Genomic DNA, 25,354 nt, shown 5'->3' on the forward strand with positions numbered 1-25,354 from the left:
TCCTTCCAGGTCTTGCCACCTTTCTCCTCCGTTTGACCTGCCGGTCCGGTATAGCTATATTCTCGTGCGTTCGGCCTTGGTAACTTATTCTCCATCACCTCACCCACCTTGCTGAGCTGATACAGACCCTACCCTACAAGAGACCCAGTTTTTACCCATCTGCACTACCGCATGCGCCAGCATTGCAAGTACATTTGCGCAATAGGCTCCCCTCTTTTTAGGGACTGGACTGCCTTTCAGTTAGGATTGTGATTACTGCAGAACTGACTAAAGATAATTTGCACTGCCCGTTTCCTTCCCTTGCAGGTTGTGGATCCATTCTGAGTGTTTAACCCTTTAGGCCACTTGGTCTTGTATATATGTATTTTAGTAGGAGTGTGTTGGTTTAAAAGTATTACTGTTTGTGTGTTAAACTTCAAAGGCCTTGAATAAATTTTAATATAAGTACACCTGACAGTGATTTGTAGTGTCCTTGCTCTGTGTGCTCACTGAGGTCTTTCAGTCACCCTCAGCCCTCCTGAGACCTAGTCTTGACCACCAACAATGTTACCTTGATTGGTCTGGCTTGTCCAGAAGGTTACCCTGTTCCAAGAAACTATGCTGGCCTCCTAAACCTCTGTCCACCAGGTCAGAGTTCAGAACTCCATCTTAAATTGGTGTACAGCAATGGGATAAGACTGAAGGTATCCAATGATGCACACCAGTGAAGGCATTTCAGATCACCCCCACCCAGGACACATATTGACTAAGTAGTGATAACTCTAAAGGCCACCAGCCTATCTAGAAAAATGGAAACAATTACCAATATAACCTTGAATGCTTCCAAATCTGAAACATTGAGAATGCTGTGTAGTGAGAGAACTTGGCCTGCTCAAGATACAAATTGGAAATGATCCAAAGAAAGTGCAGAGAGAGGTGGATCTGCTTCCACTGACAGTTCGGTCGCTGCCCTCATTTGTTGTGCCCATGATGACAGGGATGATGTAATGTCCAAGTTTGCTCTGCCAGCTCTGATGCGGAGCCCATGTTGGAATTCAAGAAGCAAGAGCTGCTGTTTAAGCAGAAGGAGCTTGAATTTCACATGGCTAAACTGAGATGAAGCAGGTAGAAAAACAAAAAGGACAGGGATCACCAGTTGGAACTGGCCAAGCTTCAGGTTTCCAATGGATCCAAGAGATCTGGACATGAGTCTGGGTCCTCCTCTCATCCAAGATTTCCTAAAGATCTGCTCAGTGTGTACGATGAGAAGAATGACATTATGGACTGGCTGAATGCATTCCAGTATGCTTGTGACGTTCAAGAGGTTGAAAATGAATATAGGATTGCATGGTTGCTCAGCAGACGACCCCATTCTGGCTGCAGTGCTATTATGGAGATGTTAAAAGCTGAAAGTAGATTTTTCAATGTTAAAGCAAACTCATCTTAAAGTGTGGGAAGACTCCTGCCCAATACTTGAAGAGGTTTAGAGAGTACGAAAAGAAAGAAGCTAGTACTTGGGTGTCATACGTGACTGATTCTTTGAAGAACTTGACTGGCTGGGTTGAAGGCTATAAGGTCTCCACCTTTGAGGCTATGGTATGTCTTGTCATGGTTGAACATATTTTTGCATCTTGTTCCCCTGCGCTTAAGCAGCATTTGGCAGATTCAAATGAGTTACATCCTAAGAAGCTGGCCATAGCAGCAGACTTGTGGGTGTCACAGAGTGTCCCATAAGGACAAGACTCATCCTGGTAAGCAGGAGAAGGTTGAAAAGTCCAAAGATAAAGAGGGTGGGGGGGAGGGAAGGGGTCTGATCAAGCTTCCTCCAAAAAGAGCCAGAAAAAGAGTAATGTCAAGTCACAGGAAAATGCACAGGGCAGTGGGAGTTATCCTTCCAAACAGAACTCTGGTTACAGTAAGGATCTTTTGCCATGCTTTCTGTTTGCCTACAGAGAAGTATCTCAGGAGGTTGTTGGCTTCAGCCCATTCGAGATCCTTTTTGGTCACCCCGTGAGGGGACCCTTAGCAAAAGTCAAGGAGGGGTGGAAGATGCACACTCCCTCCGTCACTACCAATGTAGTAGACTATGTGCTAGGACTCAGAAACATGATGGTACTCCTGATGGATCTGGCTAGTGAGAACGTGAAGGCAGGGCAGGCACTGGTAAAACATTGGTATGACAAAAAAAGCAGTCCTCATCAATTTCACACCAGGACAGCAAGTCCTGAACATGAATCCCTTAAGGCCTAGAGCTTTACAGGACATATGGCTAGGCCCTTACACAGTGGTGGAGTCACTGGGTGAGGTCAACTATTTAGTGGACCTTGGACGGGCTGGACAAGCTCCAAAAGTGTTCCATGTAAATAAAGGCTTTCATCCCAAGAGTTGAAATAGCTGCACTGCTGTTGGATTCAGAAACTCTCCCTGACCTGTTCCAAGGCAGTCCTTCAGATGGCTCCATTGAGGGTGTCAAAGTGGCCCCTCAGCTGACTTCTGTTCAACAAGAAGGTGAAAAGTTTGCCATGGCAGTTTCCCCCTTGTTCTCACATGCTCATGGTTTGACACCTTAGTGCAAACATGACATTAACACAGGAGATCGTGTACTTACTAAACGTAGGGGATTCAGAATGTCGAACAAAGTAATGTCTTACATTAAGACAGAGGTCAATAAGATGTTGGACCTTGGGGTGATTGAACCCTTCAGTAGTCCTTGTTCCAGCCCTGTGGTTTATGGTTCCAAAGAAAGGTCCCTCTGAGTTGAGGTTCTGTGCGCATTACAGGACTCTGAATGCTGTCATCGAGACAGATGCACACCCCTTGCCTAGAACAGATGAGCTGGTGGATACTTTGGGTGCCTCCAAATACCTCAACACATTTGACCTCACTGCAGGCCATTGGCAAATAGCTCTTGCAGAACATGCCAAGGGGAAGACCGCTTTCTCAACACCAGAGGGTCTTTACCAGTTCAGGGTAATGCCTTTTCGGTTCAAGAATGCACCTGCTACTTTCCAGACACTTGTGAATCATGTCGTTAATTGGTTGGCTGAATTCGGTCTAGCATATCTGGATTATCTAGCAGTTTTCAGTGCCACCTCGGAGGATCATGTGAAACACTTTAGGATTGTGTTGCAGGCTCTTCACAAGGCCTGCTTGACCATGAAGGCCAGTAAGTGACAGATTGGACAAGGTTCAGTGGTCTACCTTGGGCATTAAGTAGGCAGAGGTAGGGTACAGCCTCTACCCAGTAAAGTACAAGCAGTAAAATACTGGCCTACCCCCACTACACAAACACAAGTGACAGCCTTTTCAGGACTCACTGGGTACTACAGGAATGCCATGGCAGGCTACAGCACCATAGCTGCCCCTCTGACTGCTCTCACAACTAAGAAACCCAAGAAGGTAACTTGGTCAGAGGTGTGTGTGAAGGCCTTCAATGGCTTAGAAGACTGCTGTACCAGGCTGCTGTTCTCAGGGCCCCTGATTACCAAAGACCTTTTATTGTGCAGAGGGATGCCTCCGACACTGGGATAGGACCTGCACTATCACAAGTAGATGAGAAGGGTAAGGAACACCCTATCAGCTTCATTAGTCACCAGTTTAAGGACAGAGCTCAGATGGTCCGCAGTAGAGAAAGAATGTTTCTCTTGTGTGGGCCCTAAGGAAGGAGAGGTCATATGGGACCCACTTCACTGTGCAAACTGACCATATGCCCTTAAAGTGGCTAATGAACATGAATGGAGAGAATCCAAAGTTGCTCAGGAGGTCCATAAGCCTTAAAGGCTTGGGCTTCACTATTGAGCATAGGCCAGGTGTCCAAGTATAGCAATGCTGATGGGTTGTCCCGAATGTTTAACCGACCTGAACATGAGACTCATCCAGGGGTGGATTAATTCCCCCTGTCCTTGGTCTGGGAGGGGAGTGGGTTAGGGAGGATTCACATTTATGTGAAGTTTTCCCTCCAGTTGTGTACCCCCACACCCCCCATCTTTTTGCTGCTGTTGAACACCATACAACACCATAGTCCGACTTTGCCAGTGGAGCACAGCCTACAGCCGCACTCCCCCGGGCTTTTCGCTCACTTTGTCATGGGGAAACTGACATGCCCTTAAAGACAGTGAGTACTGGGAGACTTTGTTTCCCTTATTCTTTTCCAATGTTGCAACTTTTCTGCAAAATGTTGCAAGTGCGCAATGTACCTTATAGTACAGTGCACTTGGGCCTTCCTTTCATTACTAAAGGCCCTAGGGCTATGCCTTGGACAGGGCTGGTGGCAGTTTATCTTTTCCTAGATGTTTAACCCTTTCCTGCCATGCAAACCGAGTTTACCACAGAAAGGTGGCCTGGCTACAAAATGTCCATGCCACAAGGTTCTTTGTCCTGTTCTTTGGCCATCTTGCCCCTTCACCTTCCCCAGGTCAAGCCAACCCGGGTCAGTCCCGATTTAGGCATGCATTTTCACAAGAAATTCCAAGATTTCGCAGGCTTCTGCAGGTATTGTGTGTGTTCCCCAGGATGTGAGCTGGACTGTCTAGTTGTAATCCGCATCCTGGGTGCCAGAGAGTCTGGTGTGCTGTGAATGACTGGGACCATGTGATAGGTGCACGTATTGTATGCCTGTATGTGAGCAGATCTCGCATTGGGTCCTCTTCATTTTGGCGCGAAGGAGATTCTGGATAAGAGAAGGCTCCAAACACCCATACCATGTCGATCTCCTGTGTTCCCACTGAACTAAGGATAGGATCCAAGTATCCTGAAACCAAGCAGCCGAGTCGAGGAACCGCTGGAAGGTTTGGCATCCTGAGCCCGCTGGACCCCTCTGCATCTGGTCGTCCTAGAAGGTCTGTGAAGACTCTTCGCCCCATTGTAATAGTGGGACCAACTTTTCTCGCCACCTTCATCAAACCCTGCAAGTAAGCCATTCTCTTGCCCATTGTGCTAATCTGTGCCGGGGGTGCATGCTATTGGCCAGTGTATTCACATGAACATGTACATGGGATCTGGTAGACTTACCGTCATTGCTGTGCCTTCCTGCTCCAGCCTCTGTGCTCCCGATCTCCTCAGTGCCCTTCATGTGGACGATGGAGCTGGCCTTCTCCTCCCATGTCCTGAGGGTGAGGCACTCCCCCTCGGTTGCATGAGATTAGGCTGCAGACCCTCAAATTCCGGCCGTTCCAACTTTTATGGCAGTCCTCTAGATCATGTGGAACAGCGCCCACAGCCATCACCTTGTCACAGATGAATGTCCATATAGCAGCCTGCCTCTGTACAGAGGTCTTCCGCTGCCTGCTCCCAAACAGCCCCTCTGCATGCTGCACTACTGTCTCTGCCAGCATGTTGAGCTCCCTCTGAGAACCTAGGCTTGCGCAGCCTCAGCTCAGGAATGCAAGCCTTTCCCTTATCATGTGACATGATGAGGTACCTAATATTGTTTCCAGGTGGCAACAAGAAATGAGATTTAGAGTGGATTGAGGTTTTTAAAGATGGCTGCCACTGTGCTTCCAATTCCAGTGGTGACGTTATTTCCGCCAGTGGTAATACCATAAGTGTGACAGTAATACAGTTGAATATGGGTGGTATTACCGCCAGATGACTTGTTGGCGGTCGGTGGCAATACTGCCAGACAGTATTAGCGGTACCAACAGGGGGTTGGGGGGGGCTGGAGGGTTGTTATTGTCCGGTCATGATACGGTGGTAATTCCACCGGTAATCACAGCAGTAACAGTAATATTGCCGAATTACGTCATATTTGCGCCGGACTCGTAATGATCACCCAAGTCTTGCTGATCTGTTAAGAGGAGAGAAGGCAATAGTTTCAGGAATGCAAAGTAACTACAAATTGGGAAAAAGAACAGTAGAATCCCTCCAATTAGGACACTTGGTGTTTTAGCACTATAAACTAGGCGTAACAAAACCACTCCCTGCAAAGACTTACAAACCATGAAAGCTCAAAGAGCTAGATATCTGCCTCAAAGCGATCTTGGAGTCTGAAAAACAGTACAACGTGCATTATTCGTTAAAAAGAGAAACTAATTATGAAACAGAGCTCACTGAATAAGGTGGAGAGGTCATCCGGGATACAACGAAAAGGCCCTGCATATGTAGCCAGAAAAATAGAGCTTGCACACAAACCATTTACCTGGTGATACATGGTAGGTTCTCAAACTCACATTGTGAGGGGTCCTGGAGCCAATGTGGTGGAACATGTTTTCTGCTACGCATTTGGTGATGTTGCCCTGAACACAAACCTTTCTGTAGTATTGTTTTATGCAACACTTCTACATTATGACAGACTCACTATTGTCTTGAAATCCAGGAATAATCATTTCAGCCTGCCTTTTGCTGGCCATCTTGGGCTATATAACATAGGCCAGGTGCCACAAAGCAGCTCATGCCTAGGAATGATACTATAGCTTGGACGGTGGACTGAAGCCTAGAGCTTATTTTGAACCAAGAATTTATGAAGCCCTAACTGTGGGATTAGACCAATGATCATGTGCATGTAACTAAATTAAAATCATTACCAGGTTTTGCCTTCACTCCGCCCCCCACCGGCTCTCCCCCCCCCCCGCCTTATACAACTTAGTTTCCCTCTGTTGGACAGAGAATATTTGTTAATTAGATTACATTTTGTATTGATTTTAGTGGCAAGTGGTGCATGATCGGGTACTATAGCAAAAACAGAGGTGATGGCTGGAAGGTTTAGACTGAATCTTAACCACTGGCATTGCTCGGGGCAACCCTCCAGACCATCGTTCTTCGCCTGCCAAGCCATTACAGAAGGGAAAAGACCATATGCAAATCAGGCTTGGCCCCACCCCAAAAGGGGAAGTCCAGCCCGAACTGCTTGGTCACATCCCTTCTGCACGAGACCACAAGCATCCCCAAACAAGTTTCACCCTTGTTGGGGCTCATCAGTGATGAGTAGCTTGGGTCTCTAGGCCCAGCAGGCACGGGACCCACGTCTGGTCCCCTTTTGCAATGGCGCAGACGGGCTAAAAAACGGTGGTGTGGAAGGTTGGCCCAGAGCAATTGCCAGTGGTTTAGATTCATTTGAAACCTTCCACCCATCACTTTTGTGGTCAGATCGGGTACTATAAACAGGAGATTACGCAGATTAACTAGAATACCGGAGGATGCTCACCACACACGACTTGTATGAAATTTACTGCTCTGCGTGTTCCGGTTCTTGGTAATTGTTAGTAGAAGAGACGTTGAAAACAGATCACTTTTGTCATTTTTGCCCATCGCGCCTAACCTAGGAGCATAGATTACATGGGAGAAGAGATTCCTCAGGGAGGATAGATCAGGGGCAATGAGTTTCTCTTGGAAGCAAGACAACGCAGCGCAACACAGGTTAAAATCCCGATTCCCGCACTCAGGAACCACTTGCTGGTATTAAGAGCATTATAAAAGAACAGTTATAAATATTGGAGGAATGTTCCCTTTCTATGCATTACATATCATTCTTAAATGTATTATAAATTGTCAAGGTGCATTTTAAAGAATGGTTTTACTTATTATACATTATAATGAAGAACCATTTACTGCATCACACTATACTTCAATGATTAAAAAATAAATATGCTTCTAGGTCCACCTGGAGGTGTATCCAGCCAGCTTCTCAGGGTCAACATTGGAAACTAATTTTACTTACTGTAAAACTAGTCATTGGCACCTTCTGGGGCAAAAAGAAGCTATGGGCTCAAATCTGTGGCTCATCAAGACCCGGAACGTTCCACATCTGACAGCTAAAATCACACCAATCCAACAAATTCCCAAAAACCTGGCATCCGGTGATGCACTACCAGGCCAATAACCACAGAGAACTTACGTGCCCAGTACACATGGGTGTTGAATTAATGTCGCCTTTGATCATTATGAACCAAGTAATATAGTTATTTTAAGTATGGAAGTATAGGAAAGGGCAGACAGATGTTTGAATATGTGGTTGAGGCCTTGTCCATAAGCAGAAAACTGCAAGTAATAGCTCTTGCAAACTAAATACCTACACACAGAGTTGTGATGGTTTATTAAATAATTAGTTTACTGTGGGGGAGCAGAACAAAGTAGGGAAACAGACTTGTCAGTTACAAAATTACAGGCTCATCTTTAGTCTTGGATCACCAATGGAAAGGAAGTCTTTGTTGTGCTAAATTCCTATTCCCGATATGCCTTCTCAATCATACCATCGTGTATTGTGGTTATATTAAACAAATGCTTATTTAAGAAAAAAATGTTTAAAAAAAAATCAAACTACATTTAATTAAAAATTGTGCCTTTTTGTCCATAATTACCTTAAGAAAAGTGATTAAACACATTCTTGGACATTCAAAGTACATTAAGACATTATGGCGCCTGGAAACACCACTCGGTTGTATAGGCGCCTAACAAATGCACAATAATAAATAAGGCATATCCATTATGGACTACTTCAAACATCATGCCAATTTGCGCCGCAACAACAAACATTAGCAGTGGAAATCAGGGGCACAGCTGGAGAACACGGCTCATAAAACTTTTTGGGAGCATTAAGATTCATCCTTGCATGCACTTCTGATGCAGTATTTCGGCAATAAACGTTGCAAAAGAGAAATTAGAGTAATACATTGGCGGAACTGGGGCTGGTTTGAACATGAATTGGACACATCTTTGTATGCCAAAAAAGTTAAATCATAGACTACTGGCCAATGTTAGAAGGAATGAGAAGCCAGAATATATATATCGATTGATGATTGATGATACAAACCTGTCAAAAGAGGTTTCTGAAACAAAAGAAAATACTATTTGGAGTGCCCATTGTTAATAAGGAATCTTGCATTACAAGTATTGGATTGTGCATGCCTCGTTACAGCCTCAGCAGAGCTGCAGACGTCAATCCATCAAATATTGCTGAGCAATGTTATTTTTTGAACTAGAACCCTTCTGCCCTGCACCCTCTTTGGACATCAGAACATTAAAACCTAGCACTTCAGATTCATTGCATTCTTCTGCAAGCCACCCTACAGTCAGCACATGCCATCATTCAAATCGGACCTCATGCTACATTGCGTGGAACTTTTAAATGGTGGGTAAAATATGTGTGCTGAAAGTACCACTGACTCGTTTACTCCAATCTCAGCTTCTACATTGAGAACAGCATACTACTCGGACATGATGAAAACAAAAGCGCTGGGAGATTTTGTAGAATAAATTAAACCAGAACCTTGCATACATTTTTCAACAGTAGCAGATGTAAAGTACTTCGGAAGGGGATTAAATCTGGCATATTTTCTGTTCAACCAATTTCCAAAATTGAAGATTGACACTTATATTCGACTCGCTGGAACTTACGTCTTTGTCCGTTTTCACTCGTTTCAACGCATCTGAAGAGGGAGAAATAAAAAGGGAGTGCCATGGTTACTCAAAACTCGCGTAATGTACAAAAACGTGTAACCATTTACAAATTAGTTGATGAAGCCATTTATAGGAATCTGTACAAAAAAAAAAGGAAAATCTCTAAATTGACCTACCAATTAACACCTCACGTCATTAACTGGATTTAGGTGGTTAGGTTAGAAAACCAGCCAACCCTCGTTCATAGCCGCTTGCCCCACCCAACAGAACTAGGATCTCTGATCTAGATAAAAAGTAAAATGCTATCCGGTTCTTCAAAAGACCCCAGAAAATGCACAACTAGCCTAAGCAATACATCATATGCAAAGCTTGAATCCAAACGGACTGCAAATATTCAAGGCCACCTGGATGTGATTTTGTTTTTAAAAAAACTGAAATTATGGAAAGTAACATCGATATCGGAGATGTTGATCAGGACAGTGGCATAAGGAGTTTAAAATAGTTGCACGTCACATACAAGTAATGGAGAAATGAATAAAGTAAATGTAGAAATCCCATAGCAGGTCCCATAGAGGTGTGAATAGGGAGTCTGTAATCGTGACAAAGGTGGACATTGATGAAACGAGACAGTGATGCTCCAGTGGTGCACAAAATGCTCACACCACACACAAGATGGAATGCATATTGGATGTATTGTTTGCAATAAGACCTCAGATTTTATGATATAGAATGGGAAATCGCATTCATTAATGTAGTCGCTTAAGTATCTGGAAGGGCCCAACTTCAGTGGCTATAAATGTAAGCATCTTCCATTTGCCAGTCATATTTGAGAGAAAACGGGTAGCAACCAGCTTAAAAATAAAAAGAAAAATAATTCTATCCAAGGGTCTACTCCATGACATTTGTGGTTTTCAGGCTGATAGGGGCACAGAGACCCACCATCCTTGATGCAAGTGGCTTCGATGGCTGAGGGACTGGCAATTATGATGTGTTGCTTTTCATGGACCAGACAGATGGTTTGGACACCAGACATCAGATCATGCTTGAAATGACTGGATCTTCCTCTGAGACCATGTTCAGCAGGTTAGGCTAAGAGAGAACGGTTCAGGATAGTTTGGTAACAGTCTGTTACTTAGAGAATTCCCAACTTCCCTGCAATGCATATATGCTTGGCTTTTCTCACAAGGCAGGTAAATCTCGAACACCAGGATCAGAAACCCATGTCCGTTCGGGCCAGAATGTACAACAGACATTCAATTACAGCAATTCCAAGTTTCTGTGCTGCTCGATTTTGCACCTAGTCAAAGTCTGCATTCTTTTCCTGCCCAACGTAGTGGGGGGTCAGTATCTGTTGTAAGTGACTCCAATCAAGCAATCCCACTAAGTCAGTGCCTTGTCTGGGTCAGCTCTGCTCTGCTGTCCTGGGTCTGCTAGGCACCGGTTCTCTGGATCGGGTTCCGCCTTCTCTGGACACTGCACGGCTCCTGTTTCTGGATGTTTCTGTCACAGGGTTCTAGGCCAGAATCAAACAGCTCAGCCCGGCTATTTGAAGAGTTCAGTTGCAAAAGATTTGAGGCCTGCTGACAAATACTTTCGCTTGCAGTAGGCCTTCTTGGTTCAAAGTTCTGTAGTCTCTGTTTAGCTTGGAAGTCTAAGTGTTGGATCTCTGGATGTGAAGTCGTCTGTCAACACGCTCCGCAGCAAATGGAATTGAATCCCTTTTCTGTCCGTCCCGGTCTGCATTTATGTGTTTAGAAAGTGGGTGGAGAGGCTAGCTTCGCTAAGCCTGCCCCTCTCTTAATTTGATAGGTCAATAGATTCTTTGATCCCTGATTTGGGAAGGGATAGTGCGTCAGAGTGATGTCATTTTTATGGCCTCCAGAAAGAACACCCCCCTGTCATCTTTACACACAAATCTATTTCTGATCCAAATACATATTTCCCAGATACACAATTTGTTGAAATTACATGTACACATTGCAGATGAATCAAGACAGGTCTCTGTTCAAGCCCCATGTTCCTGTGAGCTGGGATTCAGAAATGACAACATTTTTCGCTTTTTGGTTGGTTTTGCAATATGGGATTTTCATCAAAAATTACACAAAGGTACGCCCCCCTTCCACATATATCCCAGTAACTTTCCATGTCTCTAGCTTAAACACAGTGTCTGGAATATTGATAAATAGCAGGGTTTTGCCCCAGAACATGGTACAAATTGGAGTTTGGACTCAAATCGTGAGGGCATTTTTCATACTAAGAATCTCAAAGTTGTACATTCCTGTCATTTGGTTACAATACGTTATCAATGTTTCTATAAAATATATATTTGCTGCAATATGAATCCACACTCAAGTCTGGCCCGCCCCTTGAAGCTGGGTGGGTCAGGGATCACAGGTCTCTGCTCACAGGCAGCTCTTTGTTTACAGCCAACATTCAAAATTAACATACCCCATTCAACTGAAAGGGGCTATTGTCTCTCTCCTCCAGGCTGAAGGGGAAACCCCCCCCCCTCCCTCTCACTCAGAAGGGCCATGTGATATCCTGCCTCCTGTTGTGAGTCTCTGGGGTGTTAAGAGTTCTCAGCCTCTTGGCCTCTGGGAACAGCAGGTGGCTAAGATGTTCAAATAACCAACAGGCTTTGAAGTCCCTGCCCCTCTTGCAACTCCTAAATACAGTTTCCCTGTCAGAGTTTAGACCGCTAGCGCCGGTTTGTGGACAAAGCTGGTACTGCACCCATTATTGGGATCTGTCTTGAATTACTGCATTTCAATAGAGTGGTCTTTTGCTTGATAGAATAGGACCCTTGCTTAACATTGTTTTGATGGCATCCTTACAGTGGTGATGTGGAACCCCCCACAAGAAGGTTGTATCTTTGGAGTGGTCTTGTGCCAACTGCGCAGTTCTCCTGGACTCTGGGATGAAATGATGGGCGGTGGCAGCTCATCCCCACATCTACCCAGTCTATTGATTCAGCATGGATCAAAACCCTTCACACTGTGCCATCAGGTAGTTTGTAATTTGGGTGTGCGATTGGATTATTACGGATCATTCAAAACTCAGGTCAACAGCATGAAAAGCGCGCACACACAGTAAGTTCTGCCCCATCGCCAAGTAATGTATTTAGGCTCTAGACAAGGAAAGAAGTCGGAGCACACCCAAGTAAGGACTGTTTCAAGAACATGCTTAAGGATAACACCAGGAGGGTGTTAATATTTTATGAGGTGTGGGGGAGGAAAGGAAGGTTTTGGCACACAAACCCTATAGTAGAACGGAACAAACAGTGTGTTTGGTACAGCCAACCTATTTGAATATCTGGAGTTTTTCCTCATCTGAAAAACCATAATAAGGTCACCCTTTGAAACAATAAGTTGATCTTGAGACCCAGGGCTCTACAGGGGGAATGTAAAATGATCTCCGGGGTTTGGCAAGCCATAAAGCAGCTTGCATCCACATCTCGGATCTGCGACAACTCACCGTGGTGGACATTTCACTGTGGCATTTTCATGAGGGTGGTGGCAGTCATCCCCAAACACACCCATTCCACCGCCCACCCCTCAACCCACCATTCCTATACTACCCATTTTACTGCCCCCGGGGCCCCTCTCCGGCCGACCTTTTACCACTCAAATGCTGCAGACAAATTCAGTAAAACGTCACTTCACAGAGAACCAGGCAGGGTTCGCAATGGGATACCCATAGCCCTTTACTTTCCTGCTACAAAGCTGATCCCAGAACTCTTAAAGGCTGCTCCCATTCCCCCTCGGGTACAAGAGTGTTTGTACATCTTTTGTAATCGAGTTTACCTTTCACATGCCATAGTGATCAACTTGTTTTTTGGATGAATAGCAAACACCTAGAGAACAGAATTTACACTTTTAAAAACTTTGTATGTACAAACGAAAGAAGGTTGTATACCTTCAGGAGGTACAAAATCCAACTTTTTTAAAAAAAAAAAATGTATTTTTTAAAGGCCACCCTTCAGGGCAACATAAGGAACAAGCTACAAAATAAAAGCAGTCCCTCCACATAGTAGCTCTCTGCTCAGGTTCCCTGGGCTAACAGCCTGCACACACAAACATCAAGGAACACAAGGGCAGTTTTGCTTGACCGAGGAGTTCCCTCCTGGAAGAGAAGTGGACTTTCTAAAAAAAGAAATAAAGAACGGGCCGTCAATCTAGTGCACTTCCTCCAGCTTAAGAAGACCAAGTGGAACTGATTAAAATCCAAGCCCTGTACTAGAAAGCAACGTTGAAGTGTTCCTTCACGGCCTAAAGGAGTTAAAACGTTGCTGCACACATCATCCAAGTGGGAGCGTGGTACTAGTCACCCAAGATGTGCTGGTTGTAGCTAGTCATCTACATCTGGACCCACTTACCTCCTGGGATAGTGAGGTGGTCATCGGACCACTCATTCCCTTCAGGAAGGAGCCTTCAGCAGATATGTAGTCACTGATCGCCCCCGCTCACCCCTCCAACCTGTTCTTCTGCCAGAGCCCGTCATGCCCGACATCAAACCCTCTAACTGCAAAGGTGATGCATGCCCAGCCTCCATTATCAAAGACTGCACGGAGCGCTAGCTCCCTTGCTAACAGCCTTTGCTAATGCCTCCTTTACCACAGGAAAAGTCCATGCCTCCCTCAAGGAAGCTTGGGTACGCCCTCTTCTTAAAAAAAAAAAAAAACTCCTCTCGATCCCACCTCCCCTAACAACTACAGACCCATCACCACTGTCCCTTTCCTCCTCAAAATATTGGACAAAGCAGCCTATCTGCAGGTTCAGCACTTCATTGAAGAGAACAAACTCCTTGGACTCCGCAAATCCGATTTCCACCCCAAACACGGGTCCGAAACTGCCCTACTTGACCTGAAAAATCAGATGGACGATGCTAGAGACATGGGTAAACCAGCACTTCTTCTCCTTGACCTATCCGCGGCTTTCGAACTAGTTGATCATGGCGTCCTATGCCACTACCTATCCTCCACTGCCAAATTCTCTCCAGAGGCCACAGCATGGATCACCTCCTTCCTACAAGACAGAACCATGCAAGTATTCTCTGACCTAGCCGCCGCATCACCAACCATCATACTCTGTGGTGTGCCCCAAGGTTCCTGCCTCTCCCCCACCCTATACAACAACCCCTCTTCCTCATCCTCGACGCTATGGGCATCTCCTACACTAACTACGCCGACGACACTCCGATCCTCCTTACCCTCACAGGTAACTATGACACTGACTCCCTGACCCTGAACAACCTCTACAACACCATCCATGCCTGGATGGCAGACAACGGACTATGCCTCAACTCTGACAAGACAGAACTCTTCCTGGTAGGTTCTCCCCCCGACACTAAAAAATCCAGATGCCCAATTCAGTCACTTCACAATTGACTCCATCAAAATTCCTGCTTCAGATTCTGTCAAAACTCTGGGAGTCTACCTGGATTCCAGCCTATCCATGGATAGACAAGTCAACGCAATAGCCTCCGCAGCTGCATATCATGCCAAACTTAACGCTGTCTGACCCTTTCTCTCCAAAGAGAATTGCACCAATATAGCCAGAGCCATCACCGGCTCTAGGCTAGACTACTGCAACGTACTCTTTCTAGGAACATCCAATAAAAATGTAGAGACTACAAGTAATACAGAACAACACTCTCCGGGCAGCCCAAGGCATTGCTAAAAGAGAACACATTTCTGAGGCAAGAAAACTAGCCCACTGGCTCCCAATAAAGGAAAGTATCATATTCAAAGCCCGGACACTGACCCACAAGTGCATTCACCTCACTGCTCCTGCCTACCTCTCACAAAGGATACACCCAGTCTCCACTATCAGGCCAACCAGATCACCATACACCTACATGCTCTCTGTGCCACTAGTAAAAAGAGTCAGAGCGGGCGGATCCAGCTTCCCTCATCTTGCACCCACTCACTGGAACGCCCTACCTCCCAGTATCCGAGGTGAGGCCTCCCTCACCACCTTCTGCAAAACTCTGAAAACTACCCTCTTCACATAAGGCCCGACACACCAGCACGAATACCTATCATATAAGTTGTAGTATATGACCAAATGCAATATCTGTAACAGTATGAAGTTTTGTAGTATTCATAATGTGTCAACAACCGCTATCATGCCTGTAACCAAGTTATTGCAAGTAAAAGCGCCTCAATGCCCCTGTGCTGCTCGCGCGCTGTATAAATAAATGTCCCACCTCCAGCTCTTTTCCTACTCCGACACTTCCTCTTTAAAAAGCCACACTCTCCTCGACTAAGCAAGCTTGGCCATGTTCATTGGGGATGGGGATTTGTGGGGTGGGGGAAGGGGGGGGGGGGGGGGTTGCAGTGTTTCCATCTCTCAGTTGGGGTGTTTGTAGATTTCCATCATGCGTCGTTTCAAGCTTTCAAGGTGAGTGGGAGATTGTTCACTGGGACGGGGGGTGGCCGGGTGTTGGCATGGCCTCTGCCTGGCCCTGGGAAGTCAAGGGGCGTAGCATCAGCACCCACTACATACATGGGAATGGGGAGGATCCCTTGCTTTCCACGACAGCACTATGGCAAGGGTCTCCTAATCACATGAATACCATAAACGATGCTGGCAATTTAAGAATTAAGCCAGAAAAAGATTTCCACGCCACTGGCCTCGCACGGAAACATGTGGACCTGAAATCACCATCATAACATCAAGTATGCTAAAACAAAAAGCGCACAGATGGGTCGGTCCTCCACAGCAGGCAAAATGCCCTAAAAGCTAGGAATGGATAGCAAGCAGAGGCTTCCTTGCGAACTTCCGAGTAGCCATGCATGCCCACCAACGAGAGTCAAGATTCTGGCCCAGCCTCATTTAGGATCCGTCCACCCCGTGCTGATGCCAACTGCAGTTGTAGTGTTTTTTTTACAAAAAACCAGGTGCAGAACCAATCTCACGATCCCAGCCCATGATCCCACTACACGTGCAAATATTTGATTTTAGGTCATCTCCAGGGGTAGAGTAATACGTTTATATAAAGTCAGAAGCACCTGGGACTAGGTAAGGTGAAAATAAAATGAAAAGAGAAGTTAGGGAAGCAAGTATGGAGAGGTGAAGAAGAAGAGGAGGAAACTAGGTATGGTGGGGAAGAGTGGCACATTCCTTTGAGGCATTGGGAGAGTACCAATGAGGGTAAGACAATACAAGGCCACCAATCATACAGGTCAAGAGGAAGAATGAGTGCAACAGGATGTTCAGAAATCTAGCCCCAAAACAGCATTAGGAACAAGGGCTAGGTTAAAGCACAGGCCATTGCCTCGTGTTGGGTCCCACCCATAGGTGCAAAATCAAAGTGGTTTGGGGATTTGTAAAATAAGGTCCTTTGCTCAGGGAAAAGATTAGGCGACCACTAAAAACCTCATACAACTTCCCAGCAAGGATCACTTCTAGTAGAAGCTGTGAAGCCTCTCCAGAACCGGAAAAACAAGTCCACTTGCTGATAGTTCTCCAATGCAATCCAACCATTAACCAATGGCGCACCCTTACAAAGATTGCAGTGTCCAAAAACCGTTGGACAAGTAACAGACACCTGGTAGAGACTGGAGGGATTACTTGGGAGAATAATATTTTGTTAGCAAAAACTGAAATTCATGTTTTTATTTTACTTAGTTGTACAAAACTTTAATATTCCTTCACCTCTCTACAACATCAAATCGCATAATTACAGTCAGATAAGAAAAAAGCAGATAATCCCTTATTGATACAACACTTCTAAAATTTGCAGACATTTTCCTACATAGCAGAAAATGGTAGCTGCAACCCTCCAGATTGCCTGCCATGAAGGCCTGCCATGCCTCGCCAACTAGATACAATGTCTGTATTCCCACCCCTCTAACCGCAGGGAGTGAAGACCTTCACAACTCATTATTAGATGTTTTGCCGATTCAATGCAAAAGTCTCCACAGATTTGGCTGTGGTTTCGGGGATGTTTTGCCAGGCCTGACTATCTCTACAAAGTTGTTCCAGACCACTGCATTCCCCATGAGGTTGGCTTGGTGCGAGGTAATCAAGGAAACACATGGCTTGGGATTTAGTTGCCAGCTTCACCATTTATTGGTCATGGGGATTTTCACGCAAGACCAGCTTCATGTTTGGCCAGCTCATGGGCTGATCAGGTTCCATCTCCAGCCAGATGTTACCAGCAGCCTGGATTTTCGCAATGTTGCTATTGGGCATAAGCCTAGCTCTTGATTGCAATGCATTTAGCAAAAGACGCAATAGGGAATCATGTGGTGCATTACAGACTTTGCAAAGAAGGAACAAACAGCGCAGCTGCAGGAGTACATGGGCAGCCGTTACATGAAACTGTATAGCATTTCAATGGGTACACATGATGGCAATTGAGGTAATCTAAGCAGTTGACCTATTCTAGCAATGCCCTCTGTGTGAGATTGCGCCCAGATCTCAGCCCCAAAGAGGATGGTAGAAGCAATCTTGGACTGATATAATTGCAAGAGAGTCTTTAGGGAATAGCCACCTCCCTTGTTTGCCATTGACCCGGTCACTATTGCCTTTCTCATTGTAATGTGTTCCAAGTGGGAAGCCCCCCTTAACTCAGTATCTAAATAAATGCACAGATATTTCAACTCAGTCACTACCTACACAATGCCCGCCTTCATGGACCATGATGGCTTTTTCATTCTCCTACCCCTTACCCGGAAGGCCGTGATCTTGGTTTTATTGGTGTTAATTACAAGACCATTGTCCTCTTCATACTGTACTAGTCTATCCAGAGTCGCCTGCAGACCCCGATGTGTGGGGTCTAAAAATAGAGATGTCATCAGTGTAGCCTAGCCACTGGACTGTGACGTCACCCAGCTGAGTGATAAACTATCCACCCCCATTCCCCACCCGAGGTCCGCAAAGTAGAGATTTAAATGCATGGGTGCCAACATGCACCCCTGCTTGAGCCTCTTGTTTGTGTCAATCCAGCTGGCGGTTCTCCCTCCAAGTCTATAAATGCAGCGTGCACTGGTGTTTGACGTCAGACCAGGCCTGCTGAATGATTGTGACCAGGGCTAAGCAGTTTATAGTTGTATCACACCCCTTGCTGAAGCCAGTCTGCTTTGATGGAATATTTTTCTCAGCCACCCATTCTTATAACTCTGCCAGTAGTAGTCAGGCAAATATCTTTGCCCGAATATCCAGCATCGCCAGTAGGCTATCATTTTTTGGGTCATTGGGCCTTCCCTTTTTGGGGACTGGGACGATAACACGGTCCTTTCATGACATCGGAATACTCTGCATGTCGGCAATTCAGCTAAATAACCAATTCAGGGCTTCTGTCCATATGGCTGGCTTCCGCTCGAGAAGAGAATTGGACTGCACACCTGGTCTGGATCCGGTGCCTGGGAGGATTTACATGTCCCGATTATTTTCTCTATGTCCCTGCTGTTTTTTGTGTGTAGCCATCTAGAAGCAGCGGCATGGGTCGGGATGTTATAGGACCCCTCACCCAGGAAATGTTGTGCCACAAAGATTCCCAGCTTTCGTTGGAGACCCCATTTAAGTTTCTATGTTTTGAGGAAAGGCTGTTAATAGTTTTCCAGAACAGGAAAGGGGTTGTTTGATTGGAATGACCAGAAGGCACCACTTGGCGTAGTGCTTTAGGTATTTATGGTTCCTTAACCATGTCGCATACCTTTTAGCAGTTCTCACTGCCCCGGCATGAGCGGCAGCATCTAGCTCATTATGGGAGACAGCATGCAAAGCCTGATGCAGTGCTCTTTTTTTTTTTACTGTATTGCTTCATCATATGGCATTTGCTCCTTTGGTATTTTCTTGAAAGCCAATCGGGCAGGCCTCGATATGGTCTAGGCTGGCTTCGAAGTGGTTTATCGCATTCATAGCATGCGGGGCACTACCTTCCCACGGGCCGGTGCCCCAGAATTGACAAAGATGCTAAGGCTATCCCTTGCCCTGGTAGAGGCCTTCCTTAAGTTATCATACCAGGTTATCTGGCTCAGGGTGCTGTTCGCGGACAGCTGGCCCAGGTCGATAGGTGCCAGTTTCACCTGGACACGGTCCAATATCATGATCAGTGGAAAGCGATGGCTATCAGTCCAAACCCCGCACACACATCAGCAATTACATCATTAGGTCTGGTAACAAATGCATAATCTAGAAAGCCGCTTGTGACTCTCCCCCACCCTCGTGTAGCTTGGTGGAGTATCTGAGGGAATACTTCTGTTGATCATTTTGAAGTCGTTAGAGTACAACAGGCTGTCACAGCTAGCTCCTTGTGTACAACCAATAGTCTACCCGAGCAGCCTCCAGATGAATGATCTAGAGTATGCCAAGTTACTGCCAGAGATGGAGTCGGGATCTTGGCATTAAAATCCCAAGAATCACAATCAGGAAATTACCCAGTTTGATGAGGATCAGTTTCACAGTCTTCATTACCTTCTTATGGCCGGATTTGTACCGAGGATCAAATACGTTTATTACATACAAAACTTTGTCAAGTGCACGCTGGAAAGAAGATTTAAATGAAATACTGCCAACCAGAATGTCGTGCTATACGAGTAGGATCAGTTCCATGCCCATGTTCCTCCTAACCCCAAATACCAAGCCTCGTTTGAGTTGGCCCAGCAGGCCCCGAATTGTCAAAGAGGAGACTACATTCCAGCCACCTATCACAAATGGGGAAGGAAGCCAAGTCGCTTGTAGGGCAATGATGGTAAATTTGTCAATTTGCAACAATTATCCTCCATGGTCATACAGATGGTATTTACCCCAGGTGTTTCAGCTGAGTAAGAAAGTGGAGAATGGCTTTACTGGATATGGGAAGGGTCTATCATATGGGTCCACCAAGTTGGTCATGCATGCCCAGTGACCCTCATCGCCACTAGTGTAGTTTCCCTTTGTAAGATATCCTCTGTAGGCAGCTTCCTTTCCCAGGCGCCTGGTGGAGTAGCTATGGTTTACCACCGGACTGCCAGAGCCATCCACAAACGTATGTGGATAGACTTCCACAGCAGAGTAGTCATAACCCAATTTGAGCAGTGCTTGACTATGTTCCAGAACGTAGGACAAAGCTCCATCTTTGTGGAAGACAGCAGATGTTGCCATTTTGCCCCTGCCGATGGAGTCGCTGATGTCGACAATGTGTACATCACTGGAGTCAATAAATCGAAGGGATACAACAGAATGGAAACGTTTCAACAACCAGCTTCTATTCACGTAGGCACACTTGTCCTGCCCGAATATGCTCCGAATTTGTAGTGCTGATATTTTGGGCTGGACAAGCATGGTGGACATTGCAGTCAGCGTACTCGCTGTCTTTACAGGAAGAATGCTGTCCAGGTCTGTTTTCACTGCAGCATTAGACACTCCCCCGTTGGCCCACCCCTGTCGGTGGTCATGTGTGCCTGGAACAGATCTTCGAAGTTGAGGACAGTTTCTCTTTTGCCTTTACTCTTGATTACTGCAGCCTTCTTGCCACCTTTGTGACCATTGTGGTTTGAGATTAGTTGGTCCTTGCTGGCCCCAACCAGAGGAGTGTGTAGAGCAGTATCGGGCCCTTTATGATAGTTGTGCTTTCCCCCCACATCGCATTCTGCTGCTTGCTCCATTTGGCTTGGTTCCAGCGTCATGGGCATAGGAAACAGGTGTGGGTGGGGACAAATCCCGCCCCCCAAACACACACACAATTTTAAGCAGGGGGATATACTGTAATTTAACCCCCCCCCCACAAATCCGATGTAAGGCCAAGGGAAAGGCAGGGTTTTTTCCAACTGAAGCAAAGCCTGTAAAGGGCTTGCTTTGTGGCCAGGCAGCACTGCCTGCCACTGCCATTTATATTTCTTTTCAATTTCTGCGTGCATTGAAGGCACAGAACCGCCCGGCCCGGAAAGTAAATTGCATGTGCCCTCTGTGCCAAGTGACTGCTTGCTACTGTGGCGCTGCCCGATGACGGGCGCGCACGCGGCGGCGTGCCGTTGCACGCCGTCGCGTGCAGTATAAATAAACGGGGCGTTCCCGGCCGCGTTAGAGCGACCGGGAAGCGCGAACCAAGACGGACGCGTTGGTCTGAGTTCTTGGGGCCGGGGTTTACGGCGAAGCGCGTGGGGGCGCCAGTCACCCTCAACAGTGGTGACGAGTGGGGGAAACGATGCCCGGGCCCGGCGGTGACAATCGGAATAATTTTTCACCGGAACGAGGTCGAAGGACAGACTTCGTTTCATGCCGCGGGTAGTGCGTTGCCCACGCGGCTGGTGGCCATTTTGTGCAACGGCTGTGGGATTTCAAGGAGCTCCGGTTTGGGCCCTGAAACGACCCAAGGCCTAATTTTTGGACATTTCAGTAGCTGACAGCTACATCTACACGTCCCCTTCATCATCATCCTGGTGACTCCATCTACCTTCATCCTCTTCATCATCACAGAGGTGGCAGGAGTCACTGCATCCAGGGGTGGTCCAGGCTGAGGATCACTTTGGGCTGAATGTTTGAGTTGCGGCCCCCATCAGCATTATGGGGGTGCCTGTGCGCTCAAACTCATGAGTGACACCGAGGACCAGGACGGAGCACACGGTGTGGCGGCGCAGTTTCATCCTCGTGCACCAGTGGCCCCGCAGGGTCTTCTACCTTCAATGCAGCAACCAGCAGCTCCAGCAGATGGTCAGGCAGCGGTTCCCGCCCTCCAACCCCCAGTCCAACCTGCTGCTGCTCCTGGTGTTCAGCAGGCAGCGCCTGCCATGGCGCAGGTACGTGCGCATGCTGCCCTGCAGCCCATCCCCGAATTCGATGCGTCGGGCCCGCCATCCAGCCTGGGGCCCCGATGGAGAAGGTGGGTGGACCGCCTGGACATGTATTTCAGGGCTGCGCAAGTGGTCGATGACACCAAGCTGGCCACAATGTTGTACTCGGCAGGGCCCTCTGTCCAGGAGATTTTTGAATCCTTGCCACAAGGGAATGGAACCTACGATCATGCAAAGGCCGCCCTCCAGGCAGATTTTCTGCCCTTAGCCAACGCTGACTATGAGCGATTCGTGATGCTCTCTGCCAAACAAAAAGATGACGAGACCTTGGACACGTTCTATGGGCGCCTAAGGCGTCTGACGCTCGCCTGCGCCTGGGGCGATGCAGAGGACATGATCAGGACCATGCTTATCCAGGCGTGCTCATCAGGCAAGCTCAGGCGCCAAGTGCTGAGGGAGCCGGGGATAACGCTCCAGCGCATCCTTGAGCTAGGAAGGAGCCACGAGGTGTCAGAGGCGAGAGCGGCAGCAAGAATGTAGGCCGGGTCGCGCCCCATTAAAACTGAAGAGATCTGCGCGATGTGGCGAGGGGGGCGGTGCTAGGAGATACACGGGACAGAGCTGGGAGGGCAGGCGAGATTTGCCAAAAATGCGGATACGACCTGCCTCACCCAGCGGAGTGCCCTGCAGCTGGAAAGACATGTGGACGGTGCGGGTTGCCAGACCACCTCAAGGGTGTGTAGGGCGGCCTTGCCCGTACGGGTGCCAAGGGGCCAGGGCCGAGCGATCTCCACTCGCCAAGGTCGGCCGTCCAATGTCGCCCAGGTGGACCAGGGCGAGGAGGAGGCTCAGGCGGAAGAAGATGAAGAGAACATTCTTGGTCTCATGTGTGGAGCTTCTAACCCCCCTCCCTCATCCCTCCCCCGTGCTGAGCAGTGCACTACCACGTTGAGGAGGCAAGTGAAGAAGGCAGGCAGCAATGTTTACTAATAATGGCACTCTAGTTGGGCGCTGCAAAAGCACAGAATGAGTTATTTTCATATTGATTTCAGGCGAGGACAGGACTGGTCTGTGCGGTGCGACCGTGCAAATGCCCATGAATTGCTTTGGTGAGGAATCGTGCTGGGTAGCTTTTATATGCAGGTGTGCATCCGCCCAAAGTGGTGAATATACACAGCGAGGCCGCAAACAGTGTTATGGAAAGGTCCGCTTTTGAGAAGGGACCCAGTTAGCAGTTTTCCACATTGTCCACCTCTAAACTTTGCTCTAGCGAACCACCATGTGTCGGCTTTAATTACCTCCCCAAAGCGCTCCCTGGAGGCTTTCAGACACGTGCCGCACTCAGTAAGTAGAAAACAAAGGACTGCAGGCACGGCAACGGCACACTCCCATTAATCCACGGCTTTTCAGTGAAATGCTTGGTTGCATAGTCCTGAGTCACAGAGCATTGTTTTATGGGATTGTGCCATTATAAGATGCTTCTGTGAATCAGGCCCATAGTGTGGTGGGTTGCGTACCTGTGCTGGACATATAAGATGCATTCTCTACTGCATCCATTTAAGGCAAAACGTTAATAGAGAGGAGTTTAATGTTTTTTTTCAGACGCGCAGCCGACACCAGGTGAGATGGGCTCTTCGCGTTAGCCCATTTGGGTTTTGCCACAGGCAGGCATGCCATCTTTCTGTTCTGCTTCACGATCTGTAGAGGTATTGAAGGTTTGCCTAACATGCTGCTGTCTGCCGAGCTAAATATGAGGGCAAGGGTGTATAACTCATCCAACATTGGGATGGAAATCTACATTCCTTTTTTTACAACTAGTTTGCCGAGTTTAATAAAGTGAATTCTACAACCAAACAATGTAAGCCATCCGAAAATTGTTGCCAATCTAATGAGAAAAGGGGTGGGTTGCTGAGGGGGGTTGACAGCCGGTTGGCAAGACTGTGGGCAAACCAGTCAGTGTTTAATTAGGGCACGGGTGTTATAGCTCCTTTTGGGTAATTTAAGCACTCCCACCATTATTGTGCATCTCAAGGGAACATGTTGCACTGAAGCCGAGTGTTGCTTACAAGAGGCGTCGACCGGGTCGTTGTTTTATCACTATATTTACTACGAGAATAGGGCGACAGGCGTTCTTTGCAGATAGCGAGCTCCTGTTTCTAAGCCTACCTCACTACAAAAAGGTGAAGGACCTGCCTGCCCGAGCCCACTGTAGCAAAAGAGCGGGAGCCAGGTTAGAGTTATTTACACTTCTCAGCATCCTGGTCCTTGGGAAACAGTACACCTAAGCTCATGCACTTTGTTATGAATTCGTTATTCGCAAGGAATTGTGACTATCTCACATCTACGATGGTTTGATTACAAAAAAGTGTCATTGGAAGTTGCATTGTAATTTCAGCCTAACCATTTCCATGCCACTAATAACTGCATAACTTATGCAGGCTCGTAGTTCTGCTACGTTTATTCAGACCACAGCCCGCAACCTGGTCAGAACGCCCTTCAAACTCATCCCATTCTAAGAAGCTCACTGCTTCCAGTCAAATCAGAACGCATGCTGCGATAAAGCTGCAGCACCATTCACAGTTTCACATCCGTAGAGGAGCATCAGCAGAGGTAGGGCCTGAGGAGGCAGTGCCCCACACTATGTAAATGCCCACTCACCTGTGCTGTGTGGGTATTTACAGATGTTAATGCCACTGCAGTGGGCCCCACTGCATTAGCTTCTGGCCCCTGTTAGGCAATTCTGGCTACGATTAGAGGCAAAGCATTGCTTGGAATGGATATCCGTTGTTGGACCGTTAGCCATGGCTTTAATGATGGCGTTTCAAGTCGTGTGTGAACTAAATTACAGCACTGTAGGCGACTCTGGAATGAATTCCAGGGAATTAAAGTAGTGAGATGTGGGATGCTGGGGTCTGTGTTCATTTAATGAGATGCATGCAGAATGGTATTTTCAGTATTGCATTCCTGGTACTTTCTTAAACCCCTCATGTGCTACAAAATAAGCAGATATCAGTTAGAACAATAAGCACTGCTATGCTGCATGTGAAAATATAACAACAATGCTAATTGAACTAAGTTTGCAACATCCCATTTAGTGTCAGGCAGGTAAAGCAAGACTTTAAGGTGCCTGAACAAACTGTTTTCTATGTCTATCACTGCAGCCAACATGTGCCTCTTAAGAAGAAGGGATGTCTTCTAGTTGCAGTTTATTTCCGAATATTAAGTTGTGGGAGGAAGAGAGGTGGCCCCTGGCCCAAAGGCACACAGTGTTGTGTAAGTGACTTGTATGCAGCACGCCAACTAAGTCAGTGCCTACTCTGG

General features: G+C 46.9%; 1 protein-coding gene across 1 annotated transcript in view; it reads right to left on the reverse strand.

Annotated features, from left to right (window-relative positions):
• Positions 1–25,354, reverse strand: part of LOC138580499 (protein spire homolog 1-like) — a 1,163,133-nt gene that overhangs the window by 1,096,683 nt on the left and 41,096 nt on the right. Inside the window, exon 2 of the mRNA XM_069651091.1 lies at positions 9,310–9,341. Coding sequence (XP_069507192.1) covers positions 9,310–9,341 — 32 coding nt within the window. The remainder of the gene's footprint in view (positions 1–9,309; positions 9,342–25,354) is intronic.

The sequence above is a fragment of the Ambystoma mexicanum genome, chromosome 3p, assembly GCF_040938575.1.
Source record: "Ambystoma mexicanum isolate Mex_15411 chromosome 3p, UKY_AmexF1_1, whole genome shotgun sequence".
In the NCBI taxonomy this organism is placed as follows: Eukaryota; Metazoa; Chordata; class Amphibia; order Caudata; family Ambystomatidae; genus Ambystoma; species Ambystoma mexicanum.